Below are 18,987 nucleotides of genomic sequence, written 5' to 3'. Positions count from 1 at the left end.
GCAGCTGATGAACACTTGAGGGAAGCACCAGTTTTACAAGACCAGTAACAAACCCCACGGTGTCTGGCAACATTTCCATGCTATTATTCAGCATATCTATGTATAAAACACATGTATGTAGGGCTACACAAATAGGACTTAAAAAAACCCACCAAAGATACAATCTCTACCTCAAGAAATCTGCCATACAAAGGCTCAGTCCTATAAGACGCTGAGTATGGCAAGCAAAGCCTATACTTAAAGCATTATAAATTCAATTAGGTTGATAAATATTCCATACATATTGAGACATCCTGACTGCCAGAGGGGTCAGAACCCCATTTCTACATGTTAACCCACACCTGTATTGAAAACAGCCACATTTCCAGGGGCAAGACTGGATTTGGGAATGACAGGCCATAGTTATGACAGGGTTTGTTATGAATATTTGCTTCTAAAGACCTCACTTTTTACAACTTGGGGAAGGAGTATGTTGTTTAATAAAAAACAGATTCATAAACCAGTTTTTAAAATATTAATATCTTAATACAGTGCTTTATGCAGTGCTGGAAGTCTGTGGTTAGTTCAGAACCTCCTGAATGGCAAACATTTACCTGTTCCACTGCCTCTGTGTGCCAGGTATGAGTAAGAACTCGGGAGCAGAAATTACCTAATAAGGCTTGTGGCCAATCTTTTTTGCCACCTTATTCTTGTCAGCTGACTCTGAACTATTCCTGACACAGCAATGAGAGCACAGCTCTGAGGAGGTGTTTTTGTGCAGAGCCAGCATCTGTCCCCTATTACTAAACACTAACTATTAAATTAATTACTGTAGCTCCTGCAGCAGCTACAGGAAAGCAGAATTGTGGTGGTTGTGGTGGGTTTCATAGACATTTGATTTTCTCACTTCCTCCATTCTCAGGCTCGTTGGCTCCATGGGAACTGTCGTGGTAGATCAGTTCTTCTGCTCCTTGTCCCTCACAAAACTGTGGCTCTTCTGCTAAGGAGCAGAAAGCTGCAAAGGTTAAGAAAAGAAGCCATCAAACAACTACACGGTGTGAGACCAATGACTTATTAGAGGTAAAACTTGAATTCTCTGTATGCAGAGGGGTATAAACTATTGTGAAATTCAAGGGAGAAATTGAAAGGATTCACCCAAAAGGCTCGAGCCTTCATTAAACCCTTGATGGGGTTGTCCCAGAGCGCGGCTGTACAGAAACCAATGGAAGATGGATATCTTTGATTCCAAACAGGACAGCGCTGGCGCTTACAGCTGTGTGTGTCTAATGTCCATGAGCACAGCGCAGCCAGCAAGGCAACACCCAGTTACTTTTTAACCATGTGCATTGTCTTGGAGAAGTTTACAAAGCCGTCACTTAGAACCTGGGGGCTTCAGACAGAGAAGACCACCAAGGTCCCTGATGAAGGCCCTCAGAAGCCTTGTAAGGACACAGATATATGCATTAGGAAATGTCATGAATGTGTAAGAGGAATGTGGGGAATGAAAACTGAATAATCATGCCATGCTAACCTATAAGCTGTAGTGAACATACCTCGGTGTGCACTTTGGTGAAATGATTCCCAGGGCACCCGTCGTGCTGCAACAGTGCAGGGCGTCGAGTTAAAGGAATGCCTGGCTCCTGAAACTCACAAATTGAGCCTTAGAAGTTTAAGTGCCGCTTCTAGGCAACAGAGGTAAAAGATAAAAGGACACAGGCTCAGTTTAGCCCACGGACACGACGTGAAATTTGAAACGCTGCCGCCCGTCCCCACACGGGCAGGAACGGCCCTCATGGCCCCTCACGGCCCCTCACGGGCCCCGCGCGGGCAGCGCCCCCGCCGCCAGGCGGCGCCAGAGAGCGCGGGCGGACTCGCAGCGCGAGCAACGATTGGCCCAGCTCGAGGGGCGGGGCTACGCGGGAAACCCGCCCAATGGCGCAGCGAGGGGAGGGGCTCCCGGGGCCGTTCCGCGCGACCATTGGCTGTCCCGCGGCAAGGGGCGGGGCCAAGGCAGCGCGCGAAGGCTCAAAGCGGTTCCCGGGCGGCGGGAGCTCGGGTGGAACATGGCGGCGGCACCGGCAGCGGCGACAGCGGCGACAGCGGCGACAGCGGCGACAGCGGCGACAGCGGCGACAGCGGCGACAGCGGCGACAGCGGCGACAGCGGCACCGGCAGCAGCGATAGCGGCGAGCCTCGCCGAGGTGAGTGCTGCCGCTTCCCTCTGCTCTGCACGGACAGGCGGCTGCCTGCGGCCTCGCGGCTCCTCTGGCAGAGGGGCAGCGAGGGAGGTGACGGTAGCGGTGCCGGTGCCAGTGGCGGTACAGCTATGGGCACTGGTGGCTGTAGCCATCCCTGCCCGCCGCCCTCGCTGCCGCGCCGCCACCGGGCTTGCTGCCCCTCGCGGACTACAACTCCCGGCGTGCCCCGCGCTCGCCCTTCCGGCCGCGGGGCACGCCGGGACGGCCGCGCGCGGCCGGTGCCCGCGGGCGCGGTGCATGACGGGAGGGGCCCGGGCCGGGGGCTGTGGGGGCAATCAGAGAATAATGAAATAACGCCTAAAAGTCCCCCAGTCTGAATAAAATCCCATCGCCCACTGTGGATCCTCTTATTCTTCTACGCAAACTCGCCTTTAAATTCTAGGGAAAGCTGACGTAGTGTCACACACACACACACACCCTTTTGTAAATACCCTTTTGCCTTGGTCAATATGGTAAATACCATTAATAAATATCAGTAAACGTGTAGATACCAAGAGTTAGAATATAACACGGTAATGGATGCCTGTTCCGTTGTGCACGAGGTCGGCTGGGTTTGGGAATGGGCTGGGAGTCAAACCACGACACCAATGATGTTTGCCACGACACCAATGTTTGTTTGCCGTGACAGATGAATTGTGAATTGTGAATTGTGCTTTGCTTTGTAGTTGCCGTTGGCAGATTTGAACCCAGGCTTGCAGAAGGGCCTGGACAGCGACTCTGACAGTGGCCAGGGCAGCTGCGAGACGGGCCAGGGCTCGGCCTCCTGCGAGGACAGAGGTCTGTAACCTTCCCCTACAGCGCCGCAGTGTTTGTTCCATAAATGCCTCTCGAGGAACTTGCCGTTGCTCGGCCTGCAGGAATCCAAACTCCTTTTTGCTGCTCAGGCATCTGTAAACCTCTGAAAAGCATTTTTTGAGGTACAGAAAGGAAAACAGTGAATGGGATGTGAGTCCCTTAACTGCTTGTTCCCTTTCGTTGCCTTTTTTTTTTTTTTTTTAAATAGGTTAAAAATCTTTAACATCAGTTTGGGTTTAATTAAATGCTGTACTATGGGGAGAAGTGGGTTTTGAAAAAGCTGAATTCAAGCTGTTTTTTGGTGTAGATGGTGATACCTCTGACCGCTTGTTAATTAACTTGTGGCATTTCCCTGTTTTATTTTGTCAGATTCAGAGGAAGAGATCTTTGTCCGTAAGAAAGCAAAAAGCAAGCAGGTGCTCCAGGACAGCGAGAGTGAAGATGGAGAGGAGGGAGGCCCGTCCCTGCAGGAGGAGACTCTGGGAGGAGACAAGAAAGATGGGGAGGCGAAGGAGAACACTGCTGCCCAGAGGAACAAGAAATGCCATCGGATTCGCCAGGCTCCGCTGGACAGCGAGGACAGCGACACTGGGGACCAGCTGCAGATTGAAAACCTGGAAACAAGCAGGGTGTCTGGCTTGGCTCAGGGAGAGCTGGGAGAGGAGAGACCCCTAAAATCTGGGAAAAAGTACAGGAAACACAAACACGATGCTGAAGAGGAGACGGAGAGAAAAGCTGTGGGGAAATCGAGAAGAAGGAAGGAGAAGGAGAAAAGAATGGAGGTCCTGAAACAGCTGAAAAAAGAAAAGAAGCCTGGGGCAGAGGTGGGTTTTTTGGCAGAAAATCTCAGAAATTTTCTCATCTAAGTTCAATTTCTTGCTGCTTGTGGTTGTTCTGTTCCAGTGCTTCAGTGTTGTGGTGTCCACGTTCCTGCAGCAGGTGTGGGATCCACAGGGATCCACAGAGCACCAGACAAGTCTAATCTGCGACATTTGCGGATTAGATTAAATTAAACTAGATTAAATTTGCAGTTTAATCTGCATCTGAGGCTCGAGGATTTAATGTCATCTTAAATTAGGGCCAAAGAACCAAAGGAAGCTTCTGAAATGAATCACACAAACACTTCTCTCTTCTGGGAGCAGGTGGATGGTGGTGAGAGGTTTCCCTTCAATGACAGTGGGTGTCTTCTGGATGACAAAGAGCTCTTTGATAATGGCTTAGAGGAGGAGGACGATCACCCCCCCGAGGATGAGGAGTCCATAGAATCCATACGAGCAGCAGTGAGAAACAAAGTAAAAAAATACAAGGTAACAGTTGATTGTGATGGGAGATAGTTGTAAATACACTGTCTTTCAAACTGCCCGATGGCAGGGTTAGATGGATATTGGGAAGGAATCCTTCCCTGTGAGGAGGGGAGGCCCTGGCACAGGTTGCCCAGAGAAGCTGTGGCTGCCCCTGTTGGGGGGATGTTGTCCTGGCAATTTAGGAAGCCCCAGCAAGTCCTGCTGGGGCAGGACCTTTGGAAATCTGCCATTGTGTGGGATTTGTGGTGGGTCTGCTGACCAATGGTGGTTCTGTACAGTTACTTTTCATTGGTTTGCCCTTGGTAGTGCCTTTGTATCAAAATAAATAACTGAATCTCTTCTTATGTCCTGTAGAACAAGGAATGTTTTCCGGAGGGTGAAGGCCACAAACACGTGTTTGATAAGGAGGATGAGGAGCCTGTACTAAAGGAACCAAAGAGGAAGGTGAGCTGGTATTCTTTTTAAAGCTCTGGTGTTCTTTTTAAAGCTCTGGTATTCTTTTTAAAGCTGTGTTGTGACACAAACGTATGCACAGTGTCCAATGACTTTGCTGGTTTGCTATTTTTAATTTATTATTTTTTTTAAACTGGCCGCTTTATTCTGACCCCTTTCTGTTTGAAGGGAAAAGTAAGCTGTTTAAGAAGTAGAGAGAGAGCCCCATGTTTTGTTTCCTGACTTCAGAAACCTTTCTTTTCTTCCCTGAAGGAGCGGAAAGCAGCAAGGTTAAGTAAAGAGGCCATTAAACAACTGCACAGTGAGACCCAACGACTTATTAGAGGTAAAACTTAAATTCTTGGTGTGTAGAGGGGTATAAACTTCTCAGAAATTTGGGGGAGAAATTGAAAGGATTTACCCAAAAGGCTCAAGCCTTCTTTGACCTGATAGGAGTTACTGAGGGGTTGAAGGGCTGTTATTGAAGGACCTGTTAAAGGTATTTTTGTAACTAATGAATACAAAGATACTTGTTATCAAACAAATGTCTCAGATGGCGTTTCAAGTTTTCTCTCACCTTCTTCCTTTGGCAGAATCATCTGTGTCTCTGCCATATCATGTGCCTGAGACCAAAACCGTCCACGACTTCTACAAGCGCAGGCCTCGACCAGCCTGCCAAGGAAATGCCATGGCCTTGCTCAAGTAAGGACTTAAACCTTCCTCGTGGTTTTTTTCAGAAGTTTCAAGGATCTCCCACCTTTGCTTTTAAGGATAACCAGGCTTTGTTAGGCTCCTTTAATTCCTTGAACACCTGGGCATTAGGAGAACATCCTGTTGGCATAAAGCACTGCTGCACTCGTGACACAGGGCTGCTGTTGGAGTAATCAGAGCCCAGTTGTAACTCAGATGAATGAACTTCTCTTGCAAAGTTACTTTAATGGGGTTTAGGCTGGACCCAGGCTGGACTGGGTTTTTTTTGAGTAATGAGTAGTAAAATACTGAAGCTACAGTGATCACAAAATCCCTCAGGAATTTGATACTGTGATAATGGAACTAGTACAAAATCTTTGCACTTCCTTCTGTTCTCAAAATGGTTTTCCAGATTTCTGTCCTTCACCTCTTCCTGCACACTGATGACAATAATTAGAAAATGGTTTCTTTCTCTTAGGGTTTGTTCTCACCCTCTGCTCCCTTTCACACCAGCCATGGATGATACATTTCTTTCTTCCTTCATTAGGTCCTCAAAATACCAGCTGCCCCTAAATGAAGAATCTGCAGCCACTGGGAGCTTGGGCAGGGATTGCAAAGAGGGGCCAGTGGAGGAAGGTGATCAATCAGCAGCTGCTGAACCAGAAGGGAGCCTTGGCAGAGATGTTGATGCTGCTGTGGACGAGCCTCTTGCTGCTGCAGGGAAGAACTTACCAGAGGACTATGCTAAGCAGCCCAGGCAGGATAGTGAGGGTTCCTGTGCAGCTGGGACTGTAACAACTGGTGATAACACAGAGGGGCAGCAGCTCTCCAACTTCCTGAGCACTGACTGTGGTGAGCAAAAGGAGGGTGAAATTCCTGCAGCAGCTGGAGATGCCCTTGAGCAAAGAGACCAAACAGCACCAGAGGTACAAGGTGAAACAAAGAGTCACCAGGCAGGGCCTGGATTGGTGGCACAGCCTGGAAAAGTGAGGAGATCCAAGCTGGATAAACTTCGTGAGCTGGGAATAGACCTGTCCATCAAGCCAAGAATCTGCTCTGAGAACGAATCCTTCATAAACCTCGATGAAGCTGATTCAAACAAAGGTATCATTGTGTTGTAATCCCGAGCAGCATTGACCTGACTTTAGCTGGAAGATCTCTGGGAAGTGTTTAGGTGATAGAACAGTCAGGCACACTCACTAGTGTGATGCTTTGAGACATGTTAATGGAAATTTGGAATTGCCTGGTGTCTGGGAGGCTGGGCTGGAAGTGAGGTCTTGTGGATAAATGGTAGTCACTGGTAATGTAATTCAATATTAGCTAATATCAATTAAATACAAATTACAGCAAAAATATCCTGTAATGATTTATTATTAAAAAATAGAATGGTTTTGCAAGTATCTTAGTATTAAAGATTTAATTTTTAAACTACCTTTAAGAAAAAAAAAATTCAAGACCTACTCTTGCTGCAACTTTTAGTGGTTGATGCTTTTAAATGCTATCAAACTAATTTAATTTAATTTAATATGCCTTTAAAGAACTAGAAGCCCTGAAGGCACGTTTCTTGAAGCACACGCTCAGAACATCAAAATCCAGGCCAGAACGGGCCGTAAACATGAACATCATTCGTAAGGAGACAACATCTGATGGGAAGGAGGAACTGAGAGCAGATGTGGTGCCAGCAGTGTTGGCTGCAGAGAGCCTGGAGGAAATGGCCCACACCAAGCCAGGTTGGTGGGGCAGAAGTGATGAGGATTGAATTGGAAAACGCTTGGTCTTTGTTCCCCTCTCTCATTCTCTGTTTCCCAGCACTGCCCTTGGAAATGCAGGTGAAGGGATCTTCATCTGTGGGATGACTGTGGTCCCTCTCTGTCTTTAAAAAAATAGATCTTGGTAGACCTCTTAAACAGCAGTGGCCAGTGTAGAACAGCCTCAGTCAGATCTCTACAACTGGTTCCTGGCATTTTTCATGCTTCCATGAGAAGCTGTGCCTGCCCCATCCCTGGAAGTGTCCAAGGCCAGCTTGGACGGGGCTTGGAGCAACCTGGGCTGGTGGAAGGTGTCCCTGCCCATGGCAGGGGCGTGGAACTGGATGGTGTTTAGGGTCCCTTCCAACTCAAGCCATTCCCTGGTTCTCTTGCTGCCCAGGGGAGAAGCTGCAGGCCCTGAAGGCCAAGCTGCAGGAGGCCATGAAGCTCCGCAGGACCGAGGAGCGCCAGAAGCGGCAGGCGCTGTTCAGACTGGATAACGAGGAGGTGCTGGAGGAGGAGGAGGAGGAGGAGGAGGAAGAGATGACAGATGAGTCTGAGGAGGAGGAAGAAGGTGACCACGAGGTCTGTATGCAACACTTTCCCATAACCTCGTCAGCTTCTCTGTTCCGCTTCCTCTCCCCAGTGGAACGTGACCTTTGTACGCTGCTAATTAGGGAAAGTGCTAAGAATTCTTCCTAGAAGCTAAAAAATCACTGTAGTTGTCACTTTCAGGGTTTGGATTGTCTGAAACTGTGTTTATTAGTATTTTCTTTATTTGTCCAAACACTATTAGAACCAAACAGAAGCGTACAAAAGATTCTGATGCTCCTTTCTCTTTTTACATACCCTTGGCTTGTCCCTGGCAGGGCCAAACAGGTCACCTGCCTGACCTGGGGTAGGGTTTGCCATGGCAATAATCACCATCTCTGTGCCATATTTGGGGATCTCTTTTAGGAGTCAGAATTTCTGCTTGATGAAGCTGAGGAGGATAATGAAGATACAGAAGAGAAACATGTTGAAGATGGTGATAAAGAATCAGCTGATGGAGAAAAGCTGGAGAAATCTGAGCAGTGTGATTCTGTTCTAAAACATCCTTCCACAGAGTCTACACTGATGCTTTTTAAGGACAGCTCCTCAAAAATGGGGTAAATAGCCTTAAAAATGCTGACTGAGCAATTTTAAATTGGATCAGCACATGTAGATGTTTTTATTTGAAGTGCCTTTTATAGGAACTTTTGTTTGTTACCTTGTTTGTTTTGCAATTCATCCTGAATTTATTAGGAAATACCTTTTATTTAATGAATTGCAGATATTCTCTTCCTGATGAGAAACTGGAAATGGAAGAAGTTGCAGACAAAGGCTCTACCAAGTTAGGTGAGGTAGAATTCTCATCCTAGCTAGCAATTTTTGTCACTTGGCACAAGTAGATGTTTAAATTTGAGATTGGTACTCAGTATGTCTGTTATTTCATCAACTGAACAGTTATACAGCATGATTATAAAACTTTAGATTGATGAAAAAAATGGGAGGGCTTGAAAAAACTAGAGGAAAATAAAGTTCAAAATAATACTGGAATATCAGGAATCAATAATATGAAATTCCATACAAAAAGTGTAACATGCATCCTCTGAGAAGAAGGATATCCAATCTGACCAAAAAAATAATTAATTTTTAGCAAAGTGCAAGCTTTTGAAATATTATATTGAGGTTTTGCCGGATCACACACACAAAAGTTAAGCACTGTATTTTTTTATTTCCAGAGGATGATGATTCATTTTCTCTGCCAACACTGGCAAAGGACAACAGCCACAACAGCAGCTTTGAGTTCATTGGCTCCATGATCCCGTCCTACCAGCCCTGTAACAAACAGGCCTCCCGGGGAGGGACCTTCTTCCCTGCAGCAGGAGGGTTCAGGTCACCCTCCCCAGGCTTCTTCAAAACCAGCTTTATCAGCTCTGCTTCCAAGGTGAGCTTCTCAGCCTCACTGTCTTCTGTTAACACACTGGGGGAGGAATAAATGTATTTTATGCTGATGGTCAGAGCTACCAAAGAAATCAAACCAGACAAATGCTTTGGGAAGAGTAAGATTTCAAAAGAGCAAACTGTCCCTGGAGCTTACAGTGTGTCCACACTGGAATGGGTAGAAATGACATTATAAAAACTTACATTCTAAAGCATCAAAGATGCTATAATCTGGTTTTTATATCTAAAATGTGTACATCATAAGTATGGTTTCTAAGTGTATTTACATGGACTGCACAACACCTGATGTCAGTGGACTCCTGTAATTTATTGGAGCAGTGGGGACAGACTTGACTCCTGCAGTCTTAATCCTTTAAAATGACTTAATTGTTTTATTCCATTCTTGTTTTTGAATTTAGTTGTGCAAAACAACTTAGATATTTTCATGTTCCTTTGAATAGAGCTCAGGAAAGACATCTGAGCCCTCTCTTCCCATAGAAGATTCCCAGGACCTGTATAATGCCTCTCCTGAGCCCAAGAGTTTATTTCCAGGGGCTGGGGAGTCTCGCTTTCAGTTTTCCCTGGAAGATGACACTCAGAGCCAGCTGCTTGATGCAGATGGGTGAGTGATGGGTGTAAAGGGTGGTGTTTTGTGCCTCTTAACATAAACAGGATGTCCTGGCCAGCAAGAGTTTTCTAACTGCAGCCTTTCTCTCAGGTTCTTGAATGTTGGACAACACAGGAATAAATACCAGTCCTCCAAGCATCCCCTGCCCCTGGCAAGCATGGATGAGAATGCCATGGATGCCAACATGGATGAGTTACTGGACCTGTGCTCTGGACAGTTCAGCAGCCAAGCTGAGCATGTGCCAAACCCCAGCAGCAGCAAAAAGCAGAACATGGAAGAACTGCTCAATCTTTGTTCAGGAAAATTCGTGTCTCAGGGTATGTCCCGAATTCTCTTTTCAGCTTTGCTGGTTGCTTCCTTTAGAAGCTTTTTGCTGGGCTACCTTCAGGTCTGGGCACTGGTGCCACGTGTGGAATTTCATCTTTGTTGGGAGCTTGCACACTGTTGTTTCTAGGAAGTTCTCTGACACTTCAGGAGTAGAAATAAGTTGCCATCTTACTGCTTTCTGTAGCAGGTTCTCCAACATGGGCTTCTTCGGTGTCTACCAAGCCAGAAAAAGACAGTGACATAGAAGATCCAATGGCAGAGGCTCTGGAGCTCTGTTCAGGCTCCTTTCCCACAGACAGGTTAGCATTGCTCTCCTCAGATTTACAGAAGCTTTTGCTGGTACCTGTCTCGTTTCACTCTTGCTGTCAGCAAAAGTGGGGTTTGTTTTGGAGCTGAAGGGGAGGAATATTGCAAATTTTTCAGCAGTCACTCTCTAAATTGGCAGGATAAGCATTTTTCCAATTTACTTTTCCCTTAGGGAAGAGGAAGAGGAGGAGGAACAAGAAGAAGTGGATGATTTTCAGCTCTTAACAGATGAAGATGCCTTTGCAAGTGAAGAGGTGGGGACTGATAGGAGCCAGGCAGCTGCTACAGCTCCTGACTAAGATAATTCAGTTTATTTTCCTAGTTTTTTAATATATCCATCAATGCAAAGTATCACAACTTCCATACCAAGCTACTGAGACACTTTCAAGAGTGAAGTCTGGATCATTCAAAAGGTCTCTTTAATATTATGATACATTGGACAATGTATCAGCATAGCAAGTCCTCTGAAAAACCTCTGGTGTTTTAGTCTGTTTGTTGTTTGAGAACAGAAGAATCTGTCTTTACAAAGCAATCTACTGCTGAAAGTACCGTTATTTCTGAAAATTTTCTCTTCGACAGGATGAAAAAGATGCAGACAGTGCTGCTGAAGAGGCAGAAACAAGTGACGAGGAGGAAGCAGTGCTGAGACATAGACAGGGCTTGAAGAAGAAACTGTAAGAACTTTTTTTTTTTTTTTAAATTACTTGCCAGACAGAATAGAATATTAATAGCACTAGAAATGTGATTTGTAATTGTTCCCTCTCCAGCATTAGTAGCTGATGTTTATCTGGTCTGGTTTCTCGTATGTCTCTGGTTTTTTGCTTTGGTGCTGTCACACTGTGTGACTTTGGGGTGCTGCATGTTGACAGGCCGTGTGTGTGAAGGTGCAAGAACTCAGGGCTCGGTCTTTCCAAAACTTACATGAGAAATTGATACATCCTTAGGAAATGCGTTAGTTTTATGTCAAAACATCAGTCTTGCTTCCTGAAGATTTGTGTGATGATTGTTGTGTGCCCAAACTGAACTCTTTTAACATCCCTTCACAGAAAAGTGCGTGATTTCATGGAAGACGAGGCAGAGCTGTCGGGCAGTGATGTGGGCAGCGAGGATGAGTACGATGGCGAAGACCTGAACGAGTATGAAGAGGAGATGATCGACGAGGAGCTGCCCAGTGAAGTGGAATTAGGAAAACAAATACATAAACTTCACATGTCAGTGACAGGACCAGCAGATACCTGTGTGTGTGAGGTCTTGGCTCTGGGGTGTGCCCTGGGCTGAGCTCTCCTGTGCCCTGTGCTGCAGGAAGGCGATGCTGGATGATGACAAGCGCCAGCTGCGGCTGTACCAGGAGCGGTACCTGCCCGATGGGGACCTGCACAGCGACGGCCCGGGCAGGACCAGGAGGTTCCGCTGGAAAAACATAGGTGACCTGGGATCCAGAGCTGCTGGAGGGGGAGGCCTTGGAAACAGAGCCTGTCTGTCCTGCAACAGCACTCAGGGATCCTTAGTGGTCCAAAACAAAGCACTTCAGGGATAAATCGGGGGGTGGTTCTGGGTTTTTGTTCTGTTTGTTTGATTGTTTTTATTTTGGATGTTTTTTGTTGTTGTATTTTTTACTAGTCTGCATTTTTAAAATGGATAGATAACTGTCTTGTTTCTTTGCCTAGATTTTGCTTCACAGATGGACATGTTCCAGGGAGAGTCAGATAACGATGAGGACAATGAGCAGTTTGATGAGACAGAAGTGAAGTGGAGGAAGGAGCGATTTGAGCGAGAGCAGTGGCTTCGAGAGCAGGTATTGCTGAGCTGCAAGACAGGCTGGCTCAGTCTCTGTCAACTGCTGAATGTGACATTGTTTGTTCTTCAAGTTAAACTTCACGATTAGGTCACATTTCTCAGCTGACTGTGATGCTGTTCATTAATAGGACAAGGATGAGAGAGTATCTAAGAAATTGTGATAAACTCTTCCAGTAGGAAGTAAATAATATATTAATTTACATAAAGAAAATACTTGGTCCACTTAAAATACCGAATGAAATGTTCATTCTTAATAGGAATTTTCTTCATTTTTCTCTGTTACAGAAGGAAAAAAATAAAGAGCAGGAGGAGGAAGAAATCGGTGACGACAGTGAATTCATGAAACTAGCAAAAAAAGTGACTGCCAAGTCCCTGCAGAAGAAAGGTAAGCTTGAATTTTATTGAAATGATAAGCAAATAAAGAGGAGGAAAGGTCAGTCTCTGAACTCTCTGTGTGTCTCTGCCAGCCAGCCCAGCAGTGGAGGCACAGGACACAGCCCTGGTACCCAGGAACCCCTTTGAAGCGTTCAAACCTGCCAGCGACAGCCAGGTGGGTAATGGTCCTGAAAATGGCATTTCCCAGCACAGCCCAGTCTGCTGCCCCTGCTTTCTGGGCACTCCTGCTTTGTATTGTAGTAACATTTGAGTAGGGAGTGGTTTTTCTATGAAGAGTAATTTGCTAAACAACCTCTCATGTTCCTGTGAGTGGTTTAACACAGCTTTTCTTTGTCCTTCAGATAAAAAATGGGTCTCTCTTGAAGAGGCCTAAAGCTGTCCTTCAGAAACTGGCAGCAATGTCAGATCTGAATCCAAATGCCCCTCGAAATTCAAGGAATTTTGTCTTTCATACACTTTCCCCAGAGAAGAGTGAAGAGGCAAAAGAGAAATCCAAACCTCAGGTAAAGATGGGGGTGGCAGGTGCTGCCAGCTGTGTAGATTATTTGAACACTGAACTCTGCCAAGCAGTTCACACCAAATAATTATAACTCAGAATTGAAACTTTTGGGAGGTTTTGTGTATCTTGATATGTTTTACTGCCCTTAGGTGAAGAAGAGAGGCCCTTCTGCAGCAGTGACATCGCAGGCCAAGCGGCCCCGCGTAGAGAGCACAGAGGACTCCAGTCAGAGCAGAAGCATCTTCCAGTTCTTGGAGAGCTGAATATTCCTGCTTAGGGCCAGGAGCCCTGGCTCCTCTTTGCCAGCTGCAGTTTGCTTTGCCAATCTGCCAGCAGTCACCAGGCAGGGAAACAAACTGCTGCCACCTCCTTCACAAGTTCCAGTCATTTCCAGGCAGTGGTTTTGTGCGTTCCCCTTTGGTGTTGTCAGCTCTCCACGGCAAATGGGAGCACAGAATCCATTCCTGGTTTGGAATGAAATGCTAACCTGGTCTTGCCCAAGCATTAAGGAACCTGCCACTGCTGTGGGCTGCCCTCACAGGTGTTGCAGTGGTATCAGTTCCACCTGGAAATGCCACTTGTGTGACAGGTGTGACACAGAAATGCCTCATTTAGCTGAAAGCACAAGAAAGGAGGGATTTCTGCAGCTCTGGGGGAGAAGGAAGCCGTGCTGGCTGTGGCAGGACACTGTCATTTACACCTGCAGCACAAAGCTTTAGCTGTGCCTTCCTCCAGTGTCTTGTTTTCTCTAACGTTGAGCATTTATTAAGCTTCACCTTTTAAGAAGCTCTAATTTATCTTTGAAATGTTTACTTTGTAAAAAAGGTCCCAGTCTCTTCTGAGACAGTATGAGAAGGGTTTCTTTCCAAGGTTTTATTACTGTTGATATCCTTAAGCATGCAGATGAATGTGTGTGTGGAGGGGGAAGGATGTGAGTGACGTGGGAGAGGAGGTATGTGGGATTTTTATTTGCTTTGGTGGGGAGAGTTGGTTGGTTTGCCCAACTTCAGACTGTCTTAAATTATCCATTCTGTTGTTTTCATGGAAGCTGCACTCATCCAGGAGAAGCTCCATTTCTGAGCTGCCAGTAAGGAAAGGGCTGGTCTAGGATGAGGAATTTAAGAGGGAACCATCAATCACAACTATTCTAAATAGTGTGAGAGAAACTTGAGCCAGAGTATCCAGCATTCCTGACGTTTCTGATCACATGTTGAATGTGTTGGAGAGCGGATAACGGTGCCACAGGGTCCTCTGTGAGACTGAACATCTCTGGGACTGGATGTCACATTCTCGAGGTGCCAACACTGTCGGAGAAGTGTCTGGGCTGTAAATTTTGTACCATCGTGAGCACACGCCTGGTGTGCTGTGTGTAAAATGTTTTATTGTACATTATGTTTATAAAGAATTATGGTACTAATTGAAGTGCAAGTTTACAATAAAATGTGGTTTTAATTTTGGAGGCAGCTGGAATTAATTTGCAGGATTGCACTCAGTTGTATATATTCGTGTTGGGGTTTTTTCCCCAGTATTTTTGTCTGTCTCTTTATTTTCATTGCTTTTGTAGCCACACTACAAGCCCTTCACTAGGAACAGCTGCAATAATACTGGAATACAACACAAACAACCCCCTGTGTTTATTGGAGTGTGAATTCTCAACTCCCCAAGTCCCCCAGTTGGGTTTGCATAAAATTCTAAGCCTGAAGGAATATGTTGCTTTTTTTCTTGCTTCAATGGTTTTGGGTTTTTTAGTTGCTAGACAAAACTTCCTTTATCCCAGGCTTGAGGAGTGCCTGTTTCAGCTCATTCCAGCAATTCTAGTAATTGGTGTTACCTGGATTTGGGATTGGAGGTTTAAAGGAATAGAAATAGGCTTTGCTCCTTCATTATCAGAAGTTTCCTAAAGAACAGGGTACCTGCAAGGTGATTTCTGAACATCCTCTTAATTCCCTGTCTTGGTGTTTCTCTGATATGTGAGTTGTACTAATTCAGCACAAATTTATTGGATAAAATTATTCCAAGCTGCAAAATTGGGCATTTTCTCTGAATTTTGCCACTAGAGAGCAGCAAGAGAATGTGCTTCCTCTGGCAAAAGGGGAAGGCAGAATCACTAAACCTTAAACTGTCTTGACTCCAGGGGAAATTCTTGCAGTTGTCCATGCTCTGGCATTGGAAAGGATTACATTTACAGAGACCTGAAATTGCTCCATTTTTGCTTTAGAAGGTGGTAGCTTGAAGAGCACCTTTAGAGGGTTGGCCTGTGTCCTGGTGGCTTTCTGGCCTCTCCTCAGCACATGCTGGCCATAATTCTGGCTTTTATTTTGTTTTCCCTTCAGAATTTTCCCTTTAAGACAGGTTTTGCTTATTCCAGAGGCAAGAGTAGAAAAAGATTGTTGGACCCGAAAAGCTTGTGAATTAAAATACATAGAATGGGAAGGTTTCTGGCTGCATTTCCCCCACAACAACTTTGCAGTAGTTCAGGGTTTGTGAGGTGCTGCTGGAAGCACTGCAGCACATCCCAAAGATGGATGTGGGAGCTGGAATCTCAACAGGAGGGTCGAGCCTCGTGCTGAGGTGATGCTGCTGCTCCTTGGGCCAGACTCCATCCCCAGAGCTGTGGGTCTGGGCCTGGCCCTCACCTGTGCTCCCACCCCTGTCCTGCCCTGCTCCCAATCCATCTCCTCCCTCTGGCCTTTCCAGGGCTCCCCTGCTCCTGTCTGGCACATTGACTCAGCTTTGCCTTCTCATTTTCAGGTATCGATTCAGCTCCCCCCTCCTGGCACTGACATGAGGCTGCTGTGTTAACAGGGAGAAAAATCCTCCCTCTTGCAGCTGGAAGTGCCAGGAGTGAGCTGGGAAGGAGGGGATGCCTGGGCAGGGCGGGATGAGGGTCCTGTGCCCAGCCCTGGGCAGTGCTGCAGCTCAGCCTGAGCAGGAGCTGCTCAAGGGTTGGACTCTGATCCTGGAGGTCTTTTCCATCCTAAATGCTCCTGTGAAGTGCTGTCTGCAGGGCTGTCCTGGGCTGAAGGAAGAGCTGCTCCTGCCTCCCTGCCTGCTTTTCCCCTCTAATTGTTCCTTGGGATAGCTTTGGGCAGTTCCAGCTGCGAGTCGGGATCGGTGATGTTTGGGTTTGATTTATTTGGTGCAGAAGTGGCTGCAGCCTGGCAGGATGTGGATTTTCAGCCGAGTTGAGCAGCTCTAACAATAACACCTCTGTGCCTCAGTTTCCCCTTCCCCTCCAGGGGACAGGAGGAGTAAATCCTTTGGGATCCGAGCCCCTGATCCTTGACAGCACCGCAGCGCTGCTGAGATGTAATGTTACCTGCTGAGTTTGCAGACAGAATGAGCCTTTAGGAACCCAAATGATAATGAAGAAATTAAAAAAAAGGACTTAAAAGCAGAGGGAGGAGCAGCCTTGGGTGTGTGGTCCAGGTTGACATTGCAGACACGTTTATAATCCCAGCTCCTGCCGCCACACGGCTCCTCGGGGCTCAAGGCACTCACTGAATTATGTTTTCTTTCCCTTTTTTTGCCAAGAGACTGAAAGGGGGAGAGAAAAAAAACTATTTGTTTGTCTTGTCTAATTTAATTTATGTTATTTATCAAGTAGACAGGTTATTTGGGAAACCAGATGGACCCAGGCTAAAATCATCTGTATTTCCAACGTGTGAAAAATTATGTCGGAGTGGACACATGAAAAGCAGCGTGGGGCAGGTTTGGTGAGCACTCACCACGTGAGCTCTGCACCTCATCTGTCCTGGGCCTCTAATCAGTTGTCCCAGACCCATTATGGGGGTTAAAGGACAAAAAGACCCCCAGGCACACACCGAGGTGTCTGCCAGAGCAGCCATGTCACAATTATTTACCCTCTCTATTTTTCCCCTGCTCATGGGCTGGTGCAGCCCTTGCCCAGTGATGGATGGGGCAGGTTTTTGGGCCCATACAAGCATTTTTAACATGTGTTGGGTTTGGGAACAGAGCAGGTGATGGTTTCGGTGTTTGTTTCTTTTGCTTTGAGTTCTCTTGATGGAAAAGGAAACGGAGGAGGCAGAGAGCAGCAGGGATGGCTGAACTTGAACTGACATGGAGGAGATAAATCCAGAAATAGAGAAATACAGCAGGAATACAGTGAAAACAAGAGCCCTCTGTTACTGGTAGGTTGGACACTCTGATTGCTGCTGTATTCCCAAAAGCTGAGCCTGAGACAGCCCCCCCTCACCGGAATTCCTCGTGCCCCAAGGCAGGACCCCAGCAGCCAGGGGGGCTCCTGGGTGTGCAGAGTCCAGACAAGCTCATGGCATGGAAAACAGCTCTGAGAGACCTGCAGGGCTGGGTTTAGTGGGTGACCTGTAAAGCAGCAGTTTCATCCCCTGTTAACCATCAGCCAGCACTGTTAATCCCAGCACTGTGTGCTCGGGGTGGGCAGATGTTCAGTCCTTGGGGTTGTTATTTTCTCTTGTATCATCCAGAAGCCCAATTCAGGGCTGACTCCAGCTCTGCTTCTCCGGGCAGCAGAGATCTAAACCAGCTGTAATTAAAGAAAATGACATAAAAGATTGCAGTGGATGGGGAGGGGGAAGCAGAAATCTTACAGCTTTGTAAGAGATTAATTTTATTTTTAGCTAATATTTTTTCTCTGCTCCTCAGGGCTGTTTTCATGCAACACGCTCTGTGCTGCTTCCCTTGCAGTGGCCCATTGATTTTCAATATTTGATGGTGTTTGTGCCTGCAGTGGTGGGGATCAGTATCCACGGGGCACGTTCACGTGTGTCCTGGCACCCACTGGCACCGCAGAAGCCCCTGTGGTGTCCAAGCCCTCCCCTCTGCCGTGGGGACGCTGCACAGGGTCCAGGATGCCCCTGCACCCCAGCATGGCTGGTTGAGGTCCCTGTGCCAGGCTCAGCCCCGAGGTCCTGGCTGGAGGTGGACGTGGCCCAGCCCTGCAGCACCTTCCTGCACTGCCCAATTTCCAGCTGCCACTCCACCGACTCTCCTTTCTGTGCAGGAAGAATAATTAACCACAAGGCACTGGCACTGCCTTCCCAGCTGCTCAGGATCCAGAGGTGGTGTTCCCACGTTCCTGTTTTACAGGAAACCCGAAGGAGGGCCTTGAAACCCCCAATCTTTCCCAATTAAACACTAGATTCAGAGAAAAATTGTTTTTTCCTTCCTGCTCCTCAGTGAGCCTGGCTGGGGTACAGGGGCTTGATCCTGCCTGGGAATGGGAGAGCTGGGAGCTGCCACTTGGGCTGGCTTGTTCCCAGTCCCAGCTCCATCCAGTGTCCCACGATGGGAGGGGACATTGCTGCAGGTCCCCAGGGCACCCTGAGCCCACAGGCTGGCAGGTGGTGGTGCCTGAATGAGCCACCCCACAGCAACCTCCCAGTTAAGGACCCACACAGAGGTTTTGGCATCCAGGACGTTTCCCATCCCATCCCAGCTCCATGGCAGGGGCCAGCATCTCCTGCAGGATGCACATCCCAGCTGTCCCAGCCAAAGGCAATGCCAACCCTTCCAGCCACTGCTGTGAGATGATAATTAAAGCAACAGGCAATCAGACCCCCCATGTGGTCCCCATTTCGCGACGCTCGGGGTACAAAGCTCTGAGCGAGGCATCCGGGATGAGCTCACAGGCAGAGCTGGGCCGGTGTTGGTGGCCTTCGCTCCACCTACGGCTTTGCTGAGTGCGTGTGATCTCCGGAGCTGGGATGACACGAGCCCCAAAGCATGAAAACAACTCCTGAGATGTCCCTGCAGCCACCCCCCAGCACAGCCTCCCAGCGTGGTGCTGCTGCTGACCCCGGGGTGGGGAGCCTGGTGCCAGTGGGCTGGGGCTGCTCCCTGAAGCCACAGCTGTCCCTAGAGC

The 18,987-nt window shown here is 47.4% G+C and overlaps 1 protein-coding gene across 3 annotated transcripts; it reads left to right on the top strand.

The window, feature by feature from the left end:
* The first annotated feature begins 2,483 nt into the window (after window positions 1–2,483).
* Window positions 2,484–14,579, top strand: CLSPN (claspin). Of its 3 annotated transcripts, none has more exons than XM_050326442.1 (25): window positions 2,484–2,689; window positions 2,903–3,014; window positions 3,402–3,856; window positions 4,175–4,339; window positions 4,691–4,780; window positions 5,042–5,114; window positions 5,362–5,470; window positions 6,006–6,562; window positions 6,997–7,188; window positions 7,607–7,791; window positions 8,164–8,354; window positions 8,519–8,583; window positions 8,970–9,175; window positions 9,633–9,793; window positions 9,890–10,116; window positions 10,314–10,425; window positions 10,605–10,686; window positions 11,012–11,106; window positions 11,479–11,643; window positions 11,735–11,856; window positions 12,100–12,227; window positions 12,515–12,614; window positions 12,697–12,779; window positions 12,967–13,128; window positions 13,274–14,579. In XM_050326442.1, exons 1-25 carry the CDS (start codon window positions 2,687–2,689, stop codon window positions 13,385–13,387), a joined length of 3,954 nt encoding a protein of 1,317 aa, XP_050182399.1. In that variant the 5' UTR covers window positions 2,484–2,686; the 3' UTR covers window positions 13,388–14,579. The 3 variants fall into 3 exon arrangements, with proteins under 3 accessions (XP_050182399.1, XP_050182398.1, XP_050182400.1); XM_050326441.1 differs by having other exon boundaries at window positions 10,311–10,425; XM_050326443.1 differs by lacking the exons at window positions 2,484–2,689; window positions 2,903–3,014 and adding an exon at window positions 3,081–3,182 and having other exon boundaries at window positions 10,311–10,425.
* Window positions 14,580–18,987: the final 4,408 nt, after the last annotated feature.

Source organism: Myiozetetes cayanensis, unplaced genomic scaffold (genome assembly GCF_022539395.1).
Source record: "Myiozetetes cayanensis isolate MyiCay16 unplaced genomic scaffold, myiCay2020 scf31, whole genome shotgun sequence".
NCBI lineage: Eukaryota > Metazoa > Chordata > Aves > Passeriformes > Tyrannidae > Myiozetetes > Myiozetetes cayanensis.
Note: the sequence above shows the minus strand (reverse complement) of the source record. Positions and strands in the feature narration are given on the sequence as shown.

Excerpts from the sequence above, each read along its gene's own strand:
- CLSPN (XM_050326441.1), top strand. Across the intron at positions 12,615-12,696 it reads CAAGTCCCTGCAGAAGAAAG|CCAGCCCAGCAGTGGAGGCA; the intron begins GTAAGCTTGAAT and ends TGTCTCTGCCAG. Across the intron at positions 12,780-12,966 it reads AACCTGCCAGCGACAGCCAG|ATAAAAAATGGGTCTCTCTT; the intron begins GTGGGTAATGGT and ends TTTGTCCTTCAG.